Raw genomic sequence first — 13289 nt, 5'->3', positions numbered from 1 at the left:
AAAAGGATGAGAGAGGAAAAATGAAGGAAATACAAAGCAGAGTTACAATATGTATTGTTTGTTACAGCAGAATAATGTATGCATCCTGCGGAATTAATTCAACACTTTATAATCAAATAGGAGCATTTGTTCTTGCAGTAGCAACAAAAAAAACAATGGGCAGCTTTCATGAGCGATGATAGCCACCAAGACTGAACAGATACGGAGAAGAGTGCTAAACACAGAAACTCCAGAAACCAGGTGTGTCAGAGGTTGACAACACAATAACGTCTCACCCGGGGTTCATCTCTAGCCAGGCCTCGAGCTGGCTGGATTTGGGAGCGTCCGTTCCCTGCAGAACTTTCCCGGTCTCCGTCTGAATCACCTTGACCGGCAGCTCGCTCATCTGGCTGCTCTCATCCATCGGCTGCAGGATGAACAAATCACAAAGTGTGTGAATGAATACAAGTGAACTCATGTAGATAATTCAAGATAATTCAAAAGTCAAAATTCAAAACTTTAGTTAGAAGGAGTCCTCTTTTGGTTATACCTATTTCTTTAATTTAAGCGGCACCCATTGACTCATTGTCTCACTACCAATCCGTGCAATAAATAACTTCATTTTAAACACATCTAGTTTTATGCTGCCTCCGTTTCCTCTTCATGAACCGGGTTATAAAACTTCACAAATCTGGACTGCCTGCAATAAAAAACACACACATGTAGAAACAAAGCTGATGGTGGGAAGTTGATGATGAAAACTCAAATTATCTGGACAATGGAAAATATTCCTGTGTGTATTCCGATTGGGATGGACCTGAATTTAAGTTCTGTCCTTGCTTCACTGATTCATTCATTTAAATGCTACTAAAAAAAATAAAGAGGGGATAATAAATCCCAGTTCTAAGCCCTTTATCACTCCTCTCATTAGAATCCCAACATTCGGGACTACCGCAGCCCTCATTACAGATAAACCAGCGGGACGTTAATGAGCGTTTCTTCCGAAATTGGCCATCAAGGGTTGTATTTTCTGACAGGAGACGAACGCGAATAAAAGCAGCGGGAAGCTGTGAAGGAGAACGGACGCTGCGGATTTCCATTTGTTTTTTGCTGCTGCTTTATTTACAAGAGGTTCAATTTGCTTTGGTTGTGCCGTCACCTCGGATTCAGTCTGGCTCTGAGAGGATAATTACTATTTGTGTGATCTGATGTTGAGATTACTTTTTTTTCCCATTTGTGCCAGAGTGCATTTGAGGACTGTAGTAAAAGCAGGAGAGTGGTATCGTCAAGTTCAATATAAAAATACACCCATAGACCATCTGGAAATCAGGTAGAAATTTAAAATGGAATCAGCCTTTAGAAATACATTTCATACAACAAAGGTAAAATTACCAAAAGGGGGAAAAACATGAAGGTAGAGTCAATCATTCTGGAGAAAGACTGTTGATATTTGAACTAAACATCTGAACAAATACACCCCTATATCCCTTCATGCTCCGTCAGACACTCAACCTCCCGAATTTACTCAGGCACATCGCCAAGGCAACGACCAAAAGAGAAACATGGTGGAAACCGAGAGTGATGACTCAGCTTTAGAATCACTTCTGTTCCTCTCATACATTATCACGAGTGCAAAAAGTATTTCGTCATCAGCGTGAAGGCATCATCTGGCTGAAAAAATAATAATAAGATTGATCCGTGAGCGTCGGTGTTTTGTTTGTTTTTATCCTCGCCGCGACCGTGCACCTGATACTCCGTTGAAGACTTGGAGCTGTGCACGCTGCTACTTTTTACATGATTTAAACAGCTGCCTGTTCAGATCACGCTTCGCTAAACGTGGCAGAAACGGACTCGGGAGTGTAAAAACACATGAGGAGTCTCCGTGAGACTGTCTGAGATTCGGTGTGAATTGGTATATTTAATAAAATGTTATGTGTTCTGTGAGAAAACACTGTGAATGCCGTGAAATTATTTTAAACTGTTTCATCTGTTTATTCGTTTCCACGTTGTTATAAGTGATATTTTAAACAATAAGAGCTTGATTTAAACAGAAATACACGTCTGCTGCCTGTCTCATTATTCCAACAAATCCATATAACAGCCCGATGTTATATGTCAGCGATTCAAATAGGCCGTAATTCAAATCTTGCATCATATGCAGCTGTCTTTTATTGATTATTAAACGCTCGAAAATATGTTCTCATGACTCTGTTGCGTTTGACTATGCTCATGTGGTCAAAGTCATCGCTGAAACTCATGCCAATTGATTTCTGATTGCCAGATAGTCTGAAATATGAAAAAAAGGAAAAGTAAACAGTTGAATCTTCGTATTGAACAGCCATATCCGATTCGACTGACATGATTCTGAGTCAGTACGGCCCTGTACGGTACATGTGAGCATCCAATGACTTACTTCTCCGTCGGGTCCGATTGCACTGGTGCCTTCGCCGTCTCCATCCACCTTCTAGACATCAAAGACATAAACACATTAAGCTGATTACAAATGTTTTTATTCTATATCACAGCAGGGTATGTTCAAAATATAGGTACAACCAGCGTTAGATCATCTCTCAGTAATGGTTTTGGTCCATTCCTTCCTTTAAGGGCAAGGTCATATAAGCACAGGGGGTCACAGAGAGTTTAAGACACTTTTAAGGCTTAAAATCACAAGGCGCTAATGTGACGATAACCACATTGTCATTCTGGAAGACTCTTGAAATAAACAAATAAGTGAGATTAAGGTGATTATAAAGAATAACTAAAGTTAAACCACTGTCTCATCATAAGGAGGGTTGATATTCACCCCACACCACGGCAGGACCTTATGCACCAACCGCATTATCATGCATCTTCATTTTATTTTGAAAATCTTTAGTAATTTGCTGCTTTGGCTGAATAAAAATGATACTGTATGTTTGGGAGACATTTCTGAAGGAGTATGTCTTCTGTTAGAAAAATGAGCTCAGGCCATGGTTGGGTTAAAGAAGCCAAAAAGTATTCACAGATCGCTAACACGTCGGTGGTTTTGGTCTTTTCATGATTAATGAAAATTCCTTTTTTTCCCAATTGAATAGGAAAAATACCCATGAGCACCAATATAAAGTAAAAAAACCTTCAGAAACCAGTTGAATACAGATTTGACATTGACTGGTATAAAGCAACATCCTGTGAATATGACCTACCTTCTTTTTCTTCTTCCTCCTCTTCTTCTCCTTCGCAGCTTGGGCGGCTTTGTGTTCGTACACCAGGGTGGTGAGGTTGGCCACGTACTCATCCGTCTGCTGCAGCAGGTACGCCAGACGCTTGTCTTTCTTTTGGTCGATGAGTTTTCGGTAGCCTTCCTCATCTTCTGCCTGGGTAGAGGATGGTGACAAAAGAGTGAAATGTTGGAAAAAAAGGACCAAAACCTCTTGAGGTATACTGATGAAAATCCCCCAAAACATTATCTACAGCTTGATAACGCTGCAGCTTTGGTGTGATTTGGCGTGCATCAGTCAGATGGTATTGGAAACTTGTGACAAATCCATAATTCACAGCTTGATATTATTATTAACTGGACCGCACAAATAGTATTTGTGTTTGAACTACTCCCCTTACAGTTTAGAAGTGACGTTTGATCATGTTACCAAACACCTAATATTGACCCAAACCACTTGTAGACAGTGAGGTGCACTGATTTTGTATTTCAAAATAAAAGAAGCACAGATACCAAAATAATCCCTGGTTCAGGTATTGGATTTGGGACTGATAACTGTAATCGCTGCATCCTTATTAAGGTCATATTGCTCCTGTATAGCATTTAAATATGATTTTCCACTTTGTTTGATGTGTCTTACACTGATACATACGCTACCAAGAGTACATCTCTATACGGTCGATTTAGCTGGAGACAAAATGTGATAATAATCGCTAATTAAATCAAATACAAATTAACATATCGAATGTTCAAATTGTTTTTGTAGATGAGAGTTTTGTTTGACACTGTTTCAACAAGCAGAGATAACTATTAAACACACCAGGTGCTCTCAGGATGGTGTATTTTGACTTTCTGCCCCTTACCATAAGCCTCCTCATCCTCTCCTTCTCGATTCTCTCCGTCTCTTTCTTCTGTTCGCGCTCTGTGTTGGTGTGCCAGGTGGCGACGGCTCTGGTGAGCTTCTGGATTTTGCCGGATACCGAACGGTGGTACTCCTTGAAGTCTTTAGCGTGCTGAAGGATACTGTTCAGATATTCCTGAAAAACAAACATCATAAAAGTCAGTTCTGTCATCCACTTTAGACGGATCCATTTCAGCATGCGGGGGACTGTTTGATGCCACTGTCTGGTCTTTTTAAGTTTTCTGTCATTGTTGAATTTTATTTGAACTGTGAACTTTTTCAGTTTTCAGCTTGTAGAACACACTTGGAGAAAGTAATGAAGTTTCTTTAAACATCAGCACAAAGTAACAGTAATTCACAAGTGCATTTTGTATTAAACGCTACTTTCCAGGCCTTTCATAGTAATGCAACTTTTTCTTCTTTGAGTTTTACTAAATCACCTGATGTTTCTGTCTGCGCTTCTTCTCCTGCTCGAGCTTCTGCTGTTTCTCCAGTTTCTCGGTCATGCGCGCTTCCCTCAGCGTCTGACGCTTGCTGCGTCTGTAAGCCTTGGAGTTCAGGGCGGTCTCCAAGGTCGTGTCCCGCCTCATACACGCCACCACGTCCTGCCTCAGCTGGAGATATGGACAGATTACATATTAAATTCAATCTGATGTGTATATTTACATACAAAATATACATACTTGGCTAAACAGTGTTTATTTCCAGAAACTGAAAGTCTTAACTGTAAATTCTAGATAGTAAACCTCACTGGAAATTATATGTAAAACTGCAGCTGATAAAAATCATTACATTTTTACATGACCAGAAACATCACAGTAAAGAACGACTTGGAAGTTATTTTCTAAAAAAAAACGCTGAACCCAATTTTAATCACTCCTCAATAATTACAACACTCTATCCTGTTAACTCTGATAACAGCTTCCCATTCACGCAGTGACATTAAACATGAAACAGAGCGACTGCTGCGTACCTGCCGCTGGAAGTTGAGTAGACGCAACGCTTTGAGCTCTACTGTTGCTTTAGTCCTCAGATCAGGAGGCAGGGACCCCGGGAGACTCTCCAGCTCTTGAATTCGATGCGCGATCCGAGCCTGCAGCCTGAGGAGCATTATGAGGGTAATAAGTAAAAAAAATAAAATTTCAAATGCCCTGGAACATATAATAAATGCACAAATGGAATAGAAGTGTAATTGTCGGACTACACTCTGGATGCACGCCGTCATACACAATGACCTTTATAAAGGGATGAAAGTCGTCCTGATTGAAACTAATTAAGCCAAACTTTTTGACTACAAAGTGATAATGATTAGACCTTTCATGTCATTCCATCAGTACTGAATAAATGCTGACAAAGTTAAAGCACAGCTTCCTTACTTCTACAAGTGTTAAGAAAATTATTATGGCTGCGACTAGTGATTTTTTTTTCACTATTTCTTATTTTTCCATTCAATGTTAAGTTGATAAAATGTCAAGAAATTGTAAAAAACAATTTCCTAGAGCCCAAGATGATGTCTAAAATTAGAAAAGAAATAAAGTTCTGTTGTCCGGTTAACAGTCTTAAACCCAAAGATATTAAATTAAATTAAAAACAGAAAATATGCAAATCCTCATGTTTAAGAAGCTGAAACCAGAAAAGCATTTTAGCTTAATTATTTACTCATGTAACTGAAAAGAATTGTTGGTGATTCATTTTGTGTCAATTGAGCAACTGATTAATTGACTTTTTTTTTTCAGCATTAGAAAATATACAAAAATAGCACAATTTAGAGAGATAGCCTTTAAAAAAATGAAATTACAAAATCAGTGGCACTATGGAGATAGTTACCAGTATCATTATCAAGATCTGCAGGATGGATTCTGAATTAAAATACATCTGCTTTAAAATATGCTTTTTACCAATGTACTCTTTTTATTGTTCACCCAACCATACTGAGTAACTCTTTAAAGAGTTTATTACATTTTTAGCAAAGTCATACTTATCCTTGTGCTGTTTGATACACAGATGATCAGTTTATAAAAGACTCTGCTCCTCTGTGCCTGGTGTTACCTGTCTGACCTTCCAGACAACGGCAGTTTATGGAGGACTTTGAGTTGGACTCAAGTATTCTGAGGACTGATCGTCACAGGCCGACGAGGGTCTTTACACAAATATAAAATCACATCAGTCTTGGTCCACTAATGTGCTTCTGCAGGCTGAGATCTATGGTGCAGACACTTGATTATGCAATTGTCAGAGTGTATCAGATGTTTATTAATCAGTTATTACAACGTAGCATTGCAAATGTAATGTTTTTAAAAATAGTTTTGTAGTTACTGTATGTCAGGATGGCCTAATTGTACAGACAAAGTGGAGAGAGGTTAGCTCTCTCTGGTCTCTGAGCTTTTCCTGACCAACGCAGCTCGTCAAGGGTGATCTGAGAAGACCATCCAACGAGATACTTGACGTTGTGTGAGGAAAAACAAGCCTTAAGGCCACTGCAAGATTAAGGCCTGTGTACCTTCCTCATATTGCCATCGGCCATCTGTAAACTGATACAGCCTGTGGGTTAATATCACAGGGGGTAGCAGTGAGCTGTGGTAATGTATGCACAGCAGCTTTACTGGGGATTTTCACAATATGAAGTTTACAAGTAAAACTTGTAAGTTAGGTTGCTTTTCATTTCACTCTGGTAATGTGTTGGTTATCTTTCATGTCAGTGTCCCATCTGAAAATGACTCATGAATCATTTTTCTATAACAACAATCTGACTAGATACGACCTCTTAACATTTCTGTACCACTTCCTTCACAGCTCAAGTCTAAATCTCTCAGTGGTCCTGCACCCCTGGCAGGTGGGTGTCTGTCTCTGCACCCGAAAATCTCAACAAAACAATTAGGAAAACATGCACTGTGAAATATGAGTCTTTGTTGTATCTCCTGGATTGAATTGCCTTTATATTTCCACTTGTTCCTGAGCTCCAAAAAAATGAATGAATGATAAAATGTGATTTCAAGTAGCAAAGACCAGACAGGAATTGTTCATAAGTTGTGAGACCAGTGTTAAATACCTGTACTCTCTCTCTTGCAAGATCCCCACTGGGTCCAAGCCCTGCGGCTTCTGGATCGGCGTGATGCGGTTCTGCTTCTGCTGCATCTGGGGCATGGGGGACACCTGCTGACCTGGAGGCTGAGGGGTCACTGAACTGCCCGGCATGGGCCCAGCAGGCACAGCAGAGGCCTGAGGAGGTGCGGGGGACGGGCGTCCGCTGGCGGCGGGGGTGAGGTGCTTCTGAGCTCCGGCTTGGTTTTCACCACCCTGTCCTGAAGAACAAAAACAAAGATCAAAGTCAAAGTCACAGAAATAATCATCAGAGATCGTTTTTGTTATTGATAAGCTATGTGTAACTAGCTGCAATGGTTAGTTGATTAGTTGATCAGCCCTAATACTTAGTAATTAACATTTCTAGCCAATAAACAACACCCTCTATCACAGGGATGACACATAGAGAGATAAACTCACAGCAGCATATACTTAATAAAGTTCATTCCAACTAGTTTCAGCATTTTTTTTCCCACTTTAACAGATGGATTTGCAACACATCACATCCCTCTACATAACATTAGGGGCCTATCCCTTGCCAGGCCTGGCTCCATGAGGGCCCGTCTGGTCTCTCTGGTCTCAGCTGTAGACCCAGACATCTCTGCATCGCTCTAAATCTGATCCCTCAGCTGGCACCAGTTTGCTATCAGACCCTCCCAAGAGCTACTGCTGTTTTGACTACCTAATTTTGGGGGGATTTATTCAGTTTTAAATTGACCTCAGTGTGACTTGAGATTTTTTATTTTTAGGTTCTTTTGCTTAGCTGACTATTATCTCTAATAATAGTATGCTAGACAAAAAGAACCTTTTGAAATTCTAATAATAGAGAGTGATGAACTCAGGAGATTCATATGAATTAATATGAATTATTAAAGACAGATGATCCATTTGTAAGGTACGATATTTTCCAAAGATAAGCAGACAAGGAACAAGAGGAAAAGCTCTATTTTTGCTGCTAGAATATGTGCGTCAACACTGTAGTAGGAAACATAAGAGTTACAGACAACTGGGACTGGTTCTCAATGAAAGAAATCCTTTAGAGGTGGATCAACCCTTTAATTTTAATGATAGCTATGATCCTTCCATTAGAGACATAAGGTAATATTTGTAAAAAAATATTTATAGAAAAAACAACAACTACTACTACTACTTTTAGTGCCATAAAGAGAAAAAGACCTGGAAGAAGTGTTTTAATGACAAGAACTGGAAACTCTTTCCACTGATAGACTTTGATGTCTCATCCGACTGAGTATTTATTCCACTGTTGCATCAACATTTATTAATCACAAATTTCCATAAGCTATTGTGGTTGCTGTAACTGTAGTGTGTCTTCTAATTAGTATTTGGTTTGGTCAATGAAAGAACATTATTGTCTAGATGAAGTTGTTTAAATAATCAGCAACGTATGCACATTTTTTTTTCTGAGTCAATTTTCCTCTTTTCAGCAAAAATAACGCAGCACCTTCAAAGCCAGTATAGTTATCCTGTATTTTATGTCAACCTTGGATTTCAACATCATTCCAAACTATAATATGAAGCTGTAATTTCAAAGATAAACTGATGCAAGCCTAAACATCAAACAGCTGGGCATAGCCTTATCAACCTCAAACCTTTCACTTTCACACCTTAGAACATGATGTGTGGTATGAAAATGTGTATTATAAGTCAAAACAATTCATCTTACAGATCCATTTGCCATCATATACTGCAAACTTACCATCAGGCCATGGCTTGTGACCTTGCATAGCTGGGGTGGGGCAGGGACTTGACTGGGGTCCACCCATAGGTGCCATTGGCAGGCCTTTCAACAAAATAATATAATATTTATTTTAATAATCCTATGTCTCTCTATATGCACCAAACTATAGTTCATTTCTAAGGCAAAATTCTGCCTGTGCCCAGATGGTTGCTACGGTTTCAATAAAGTGTCTTAATTTTCTTGCCTGTTTTTATAGAATATGTATTTTTTTTAAGTGACGCTGTTGATAACTTACAATCAGTACAGATATCCAATAACTTTCTCTTTGACAATTTTCATGCAAAAAATTACAATAGTTCAGTATTTACCAGATAACATATTTTTATCAGGGCGGTAAAACTTTAAAATCATACGGCACAAAAATCAGTACAATAATAACAGCAAAATAAACTAAAAGTGAGAATTAAAACGATTCCAGATAATTTGCTTCCTAACATTGTAATACTGATCACTTACACAGTGTTAAATTTGTAGTCATACAATTTGATCATGTAGATAGGGTCTCATTGGCTGATCTCACATTTCTTATCACTAGGGGTTATCGAGCAGATCGAGGACACGTACATCACATTGAAGTGTCAAAGTTTTTTCAAGTTTGTTGCATCGTATCAGGAAGTCACAAAAGATACAATCCTGATTATAGTTTATGATTTAACTGTGAGCTTAAGAGACCCAGCACTGTGACAAAAAATATAGATTTATTTGCTTATAATACAGTAAGCCACAAGTTAACCAGCTTGTAACATTGTAAAACAGTCTGTTCTTACCTGGAGGCCTGTTGTAAGGACTAGCACTAGGTGCCTGCTGTTGCTGTTGCTGCTGCTGCTGCTGTTGTTGCTGCTGCTGCTGCTGTTGTTGTTGTTGTTGCTGCTGCTGCTGTTGTTGTTGTTGTTGCTGCTGCTGCTGCTGCTGCTGCTGCTGTTGTTGTTGCATTGTGGGTAGGCTCCTCTTGCCCTGAACAGCCAGCTGGAGGTTTTCAGGTAGGGGTTGCCCGCGGCCAAGGATCTTGTAAGCCAGGATTTGAGCTCTGAGCTGCTGCAGCTGGACAGGACTGAAAGCAGAGGGTCCCCGCCCCTGCTGACCCATGCTGGACATGTTGGGCATGGCTCCTTGGGAATCCATGGGCATCATAGTGCCTGCCTGAGAAGGAGGCATGTGGGGCGGTGTGGGTCCCCCGCCTCCTCCACCTCCTGACATGGGGCTAGAGGCATGCTCATGAACACCCATGGGGGATGGATGGGGGGACATGTAACCTGCAGCAGACAGGAGAATGTTTTGGTAATTACACACAGAAAATTATTACTCTTTAAGTACTTGTGAAGTGTTTAATGTTATTATGCATAGAATACTTTATGTTTACAGTAGCCTTACTACAAGCTGAAAAAAGTAAAGCAAACATAATTATTTTTGCCTTTTAAGTATATCTACAGCTTTTAATTTAAATAAAGGGATAAGATAATCAACATATACCTTGACTGTGCTGGTCCATAGGACTCTGTGGAGGCCCCATGCCACTGTGGAGCGATCTCATCCCCACACCTTTCATGTGACCAAAGTGCATTGCGTCTGCCATGGTCTTGTCATTCATCCCTTCCATGGGCTGAAAACAGAAAAAAAAAAAAAAAAAAAATCAAGATTAACCATCATTCTTTGTCCCAACACATTTCCCCATCCAAACTGTATTTTTAAAGCAACTAAGCAAACAATCTGTCCATCAAAACAAATTCCTTCTGTATTTGAGTGACACATGAACATTATCAACATTGTTCATATTGCTACTTGTAGATTCCCAGACATTTTTATTTATATCAATATATCAATTTGATTTGTTTTTAATTTATTTATACATTTTGATCTCAACAGATGACAAATGGCGATGACAGGAATCCCACTTAAACTGAAGAGTCACAAGTAAGCCTGTAATAAAATGCTACCACATCACTGTTCTCGTGCAGAAGTGACACCAACAGACGCTAACAGCAGCAGACCCGCTGTGCTTTTACCTTGTGCATAGAATACATGCCATCCTGAGAGTACTCGCTTTGTGCCTGGCCCTGCATGCCATGAGGTGCATTAGGTGTTCCAGGTCCAGGACTGGGTCCCATCATACTGTGAACGGAGCCTGGTGAGGGGTCCGGTCCAGGGCTGGGGCCCAGGATGGGACCTGGGGACAAGCCTGCCCCCGGGGAAGGGCCGGGATGGGACATACCACCTGATGTGTCTGAAGGGGTGGACATCTACTGAACTGCTGGGAAGATCCCAGACAGCTTCCGAAAAAGGAAAACAAACAACAGGTTTCAATTTGAACAGTGGGTTGAATCGGCATCAAAAGATGAATATGATACAAAAATGTACTCTTTATTGCAGGGCTGTTTTATTGGACTATATTGTATGAGTATTCCTATTTTTATTGTACATCAGTGTACATTTTGAGCACCATGAATATCATTTGTGTAACAAATGAAGCAGCTGGTAAAAGTTCTATTTTTTTCCTATTATTTATTTGTTGGATTCCTTGTAAACAAAGTTCCTTTATCATTAAAATATAATATGTTTTCACAAAAAAAAAAATCACTGTATTTTTTTCAATTATAGATTGACAAGACTGTACGAATTCTAGACAGCATTTCATTTAGCATCTGCATAGGATCTGACACATCCTATTCAGAAAATATGATAACTGTTAAGGTATTTTTGCCTCATTATGAGCCAAGTAGAGCCCTGAACACCAACAACATATTTCCTGAACCATGCCAACTGCAAGACATAGCCTAAGAGCTGTTTTGAGCATGTGGACTGCAAACCTCAATATAAACAAATGCCTGTCTTGTGTTGTCATTGTGTACACCAGACAATGAGCTCTCACAGGACATCTTTCCATCGTTTTACTCATCAGTCTGCACAGTTGCTTTAGGAAATAAGTCTATAAAAGGCAGCAGATTTGGAACTTTTCTTTTGACAACTACAATATGCAAATGTTCCTGTGCTATTGTTCAAAGTTAGATGTGTCTTTCTTTTATAGCTTTTAACATAATCTGTAATGCAATTAAATATTTTGTAGTGCACTTAGTAAAGCTTGGAAATTGTCATTACTTTCAACTGTCAAACCTCAGAACCAGTGGTGGAAGAAGTATTCAGATCCTTTACTTAAGTAAGAGTGTCGATACAGTAATGTAAAAATGAAAAATCTTACGTTAATCACTCATCTCTATCACTCTATAATAACCTAATGCTGTCAGTACAGTAAGTACGACCCTTTTTAATGCTGTCAATTCATTTCCAGTAAAGGTAGCGTATGAAAAAAAAACATAATCACAAGATTTAAACGGATGTCTACATAAATCAGACTATTACCATCAATATACTAAATGAATACAGTGACGGTAAATATATATAACTAGAGTGTTTTTCTGTCGACTCCGGTACAGTTACAGTAACGTTAACTTGGCTGGTTAACTGTCACTCTTTGAGGCGAACTCTGATTGGATCATGGCTTCCCCAAAAAACGGGTGGCCATCACGGATACGGAGACAAAATCAAAGTTTAGATGAAAGTCAAGCTGCTGACATGACCTTGGCGACATTTTAAGAAACCAAAAATAAACTTTAGTGTTCAATTAAGAAGCATGCAGCTCCACAGACAAATTAGGTCATTTTCAGGCTGTCCGTTTCGCTCGCTCGTCTAGGGGAACTCAGCTAACGGCTGGCTAATGTCAGCTAGCATAGCAACTAGCCTGAGCTAACGAACTGTGTCCATGATCCGTGTCAGAAAGTTTTGACAGTTAGCAGTACGCTGTGTAGTTACGTGTCAATAATAATCAAATGTAAAGCACCGTGAGTCAATTTACCTTCCGGCTGAACTGAAACTGCACACAAACAGGTGAAAATAATATAATGTTTCTCCAAAATATGACTGCTGTGCACAAGTTCACTCCCCCTTGGTGTTGTTTTGCTGACATGTTAAAGTTTTGCTTGTGTCGCCATTACTGATTTGTCAATGTCACAGGAAGTCCCGCCTTCCTCCGCAGTGATTGGCTGGATCAACACGTCAGTCATTTTTGCTCCCTTCTTGGGCGTGTATGTGCTCTTCTGCAACCATTGCTGTAACTACTTTGTGGTTGAGTGGCCATGATTGCAAACAACACAATGATTCTCACTGTAAAAGTTTATAACAAAGCAGGTCGACATCTAAATGTCGTTTGGAGATCTTGTGGGTGGACCCAAGTACAATCAGGTTCATAAAAACCAGAACAAAAGAGGAAAGAGAATTTCATAAGCTATGTGTCAACCCCCTTCCTGTCTTTCATCAAATTTAAGAGTGGGCTACACTTCACTTCACTGCAACTGAGTTTTACATTATAGCTACTTAATAAG

At 39.6% G+C, this 13289-nt stretch overlaps 1 protein-coding gene across 1 annotated transcript in view; it reads right to left on the bottom strand.

The window, feature by feature from the left end:
- The window catches only part of smarca2 (SWI/SNF related, matrix associated, actin dependent regulator of chromatin, subfamily a, member 2), a 48255-nt gene extending 35343 nt beyond the window's left edge, over positions 1 to 12912 (bottom strand). Inside the window, exons 1-12 of the mRNA XM_067571733.1 lie at positions 12764 to 12912; positions 10920 to 11183; positions 10387 to 10516; positions 9684 to 10169; positions 8875 to 8958; positions 7126 to 7378; positions 5050 to 5176; positions 4517 to 4690; positions 4039 to 4212; positions 3162 to 3332; positions 2393 to 2443; positions 276 to 406 (exon numbers count right to left, since the gene is read on the bottom strand). Of these exons, the coding sequence (XP_067427834.1) occupies positions 276 to 406; positions 2393 to 2443; positions 3162 to 3332; positions 4039 to 4212; positions 4517 to 4690; positions 5050 to 5176; positions 7126 to 7378; positions 8875 to 8958; positions 9684 to 10169; positions 10387 to 10516; positions 10920 to 11153 (2015 nt within the window). The 5' untranslated portion in view covers positions 11154 to 11183; positions 12764 to 12912. The remainder of the gene's footprint in view (positions 1 to 275; positions 407 to 2392; positions 2444 to 3161; positions 3333 to 4038; positions 4213 to 4516; positions 4691 to 5049; positions 5177 to 7125; positions 7379 to 8874; positions 8959 to 9683; positions 10170 to 10386; positions 10517 to 10919; positions 11184 to 12763) is intronic.
- Positions 12913 to 13289: the final 377 nt, after the last annotated feature.

The sequence above is a fragment of the Thunnus thynnus genome, chromosome 2 (assembly GCF_963924715.1).
Source record: "Thunnus thynnus chromosome 2, fThuThy2.1, whole genome shotgun sequence".
NCBI classification, from domain to species: domain Eukaryota; kingdom Metazoa; phylum Chordata; class Actinopteri; order Scombriformes; family Scombridae; genus Thunnus; species Thunnus thynnus.
Note: the sequence above shows the minus strand (reverse complement) of the source record. Positions and strands in the feature narration are given on the sequence as shown.